The following is a 2,388-nucleotide window of genomic DNA, read 5'->3' as shown; positions in this document are numbered from 1 at the left end:
CGTGAACGTGAAGGCCCCAGCCCTGCTGCTGAGCCAGCTGCTGCCCCACATGGAGAACAGGTGCCACAGCGTGGGGGTGGGGACTGCTGGGAGTTGGGGAGCCTGGGGCACAAGAATAGAGCTGGGCACAGCCTGAGGAGTGGGGACAGGAGTCTCTGTGGGTCCTTGACATCCCCCCATCTCCCTCTGTGCTGCCTCTCACTTTGTGTGGCTGCTGTTTCTAGTTCCGGTGGCGGCTGGAGAAGGGTGATGTTCCAGGGGCCCACGCGTGCTCTCCTTGCCCTTGACATCACCAGGTTTGGGCCGAGGCTGTGCTTTAGCTCCTTAAGCTTGTGGCCTGGTCATTTTCACCTGCCCTACTCTCCGGTCTCACCATCTTAAAACTGTAACGCGGTTTGCCCCATTTTCCCCACAGGAAGAAGCCCATCCCAGACTCCTCCTCATTCCCTGCATCTTGGTCTCCAGGGACCCTGCCTCTGTTCCACATCCTGCAAACCTGACTGTGCTCCTTACAGACATACCCTTTAGGGACCGGCTGGGGGCTGTCTCGGGCAGAAGGAAGGTTCCTGACCATCATTTCTGTCTCCTCTGCCCATCTGCTCCTTAGAGGCTTCCCACTGAGGGGCATCCACCACCAGCCCCTGGTGCCTCTTCACCAAGCCCACCCTGCCCTCTTCTTCACACACCCGGCTAGAGAGGAAGGGCAGTGTAAGGGTTATGAGCATGGACATCCAATTTATGAGAAATAGGGCTGGAACCACAGACCTGCCACTTAGTGGCTGTTACAAAACCTCTCTGAGCCTCAGTTTCCTCCACTGGGAAATGGGGGATACTAGGACCTGTGCTGCTGTTGTGAGGGTTGCATTATTTAATCACTGCACCTCCATTGGTAGTAGGTTGTTAGCTTCATCTCTCCTCTGCGTCTGTCTGTCTCCTTTCAGGGGGGGTGTTGTCATCCTGATGTCTTCCCTTGCAGCTTATATACCACACGTGGTAAGTGCGTAGTTCTTGTGCTGCTGGGTGATAACAGGGTCAGGGGCAACTATGCTCTGTTCCCCAGAGCCCCACAGGGACACTGCTCACGACAGACCCCTACCTTACTTCTGGTGCCCTGGGCTGAGCTTGTCCCCATGTGGTTGCTGGGTTCCTCATATCCAGCTCCTGTTCTCAGACATGGCTGGCGAAAGTGCATCTGGGCTCTGGGCTTGTACAGGAGGGGCCCACTGCAGGTGAGCAACCTAGCTCGTTTTCCCTTACCCCGACATCCGGTTGTTCTCTCCATCCCTTCCCAGGAACTGGGTGCCTACAACGTAAGCAAAACAGCCCTGCTGGGCCTCACCAGGACACTGGCATTGGAGCTAGCCCCCAGGAATATCCGGGTGAACTGCCTGGTTCCAGGAATTATTGACACTGGCTTCAGCAAAGTGGTGAGGACTAGGGTGTGTCCCCCCTCCCTAGTGACTAAGGGATGAATAGGTGACTGGGGCCTCAGGTCAGCATGCTTATGGCTGAGGTCCTCACTGTCTTCTGAACTCAGTGGTGGTCTAGTGCATCCACCCCAGGAAGATGCTGCTTCTCCTGAGAAGGGCAAACCTGTGGTGGGTGTTCTGCGAAGTGGCCACCTTGGGGCTCTGTTCCTATTTAGCAGCACTGACCCTTTCATCTCTTCTCTTTGCCCAGTTACAGAAGAACAAGGCTATCTGGAAAAACATGAAGGAATCCCATCAGTTGCAGAGGCAAGTGGGGTTTGGAGCTTAGCTGGTCTGAGTTCAGCTGGGGAGGGGTGGCTGTGTCTGTCTCAGAAACAGAGCACTCTTTGTCTACTGGCCATTCTTTCTGCTGAAGTCTGGGGTCCACATGGCCCTGGAGGGTGCAAGTAGCCCCCTGTATCCATCCTCCCCACCGCCATGGAACCCACTCCAACTTGTGGCCGGTGAGCCCCAGAGCAGTAGAAGCAGAGTACAGGAAGACTGACGCTGTGCCCTCTCCCACCCAGGATTGGGCAGCCTGAGGACTGTGCAGGACTCGTGTCCTTCCTGTGCTCTTCGGATGCCAGCTACATCTCTGGGGAGAGCATTGCGGTGGCCGGCTTCTCCCCTCGTCTCTGAGTGGGTGGGGATGGCCGTGCAGTTGTGGCTCTGGGCCCAGAAGCTAGGAGATCATTTGGGTCTGGGGACAGAGTCTGCAGCTCTGCCTGACTAGCAATCTGGGGCTTGCTTGTGCTAGGCTTGAGGAAGAAAAACCCTTCAGTGATTGCATCTTCAGGACTCCTCAGTATGACTCTTATAGATTCAGCTGATCCAAGCAGCGTGTGGGGCTCTGGGTGTGGGCTGCAGAGCTTAAGGATGTTATGGGGCTGGTGCTTTGCAGGAACCTTAAGGGAAAGGA

At 56.0% G+C, this 2,388-nt stretch overlaps 1 protein-coding gene across 1 annotated transcript; it reads left to right on the top strand.

Moving 5' to 3' along the window:
* Window position 1: 1 nt before the first annotated feature.
* Window positions 2–2,117, top strand: LOC105814148 (dehydrogenase/reductase SDR family member 2, mitochondrial-like; the record flags this gene model as incomplete). The annotated part of the gene is made up of 5 exons (XM_012649067.1): window positions 2–60; window positions 942–993; window positions 1,293–1,427; window positions 1,681–1,736; window positions 1,997–2,117. Coding segments are annotated over 5 exons (414 nt in total), but the record flags the coding sequence as incomplete, so codon positions are not given.
* Window positions 2,118–2,388: the final 271 nt, after the last annotated feature.

Source organism: Propithecus coquereli, unplaced genomic scaffold (genome assembly GCF_000956105.1).
Source record: "Propithecus coquereli isolate 6110/MARCELLA unplaced genomic scaffold, Pcoq_1.0 Scaffold3, whole genome shotgun sequence".
NCBI classification, from domain to species: Eukaryota; Metazoa; Chordata; class Mammalia; order Primates; family Indriidae; genus Propithecus; species Propithecus coquereli.
This window is presented reverse-complemented; position numbering and strand designations above follow the sequence as displayed.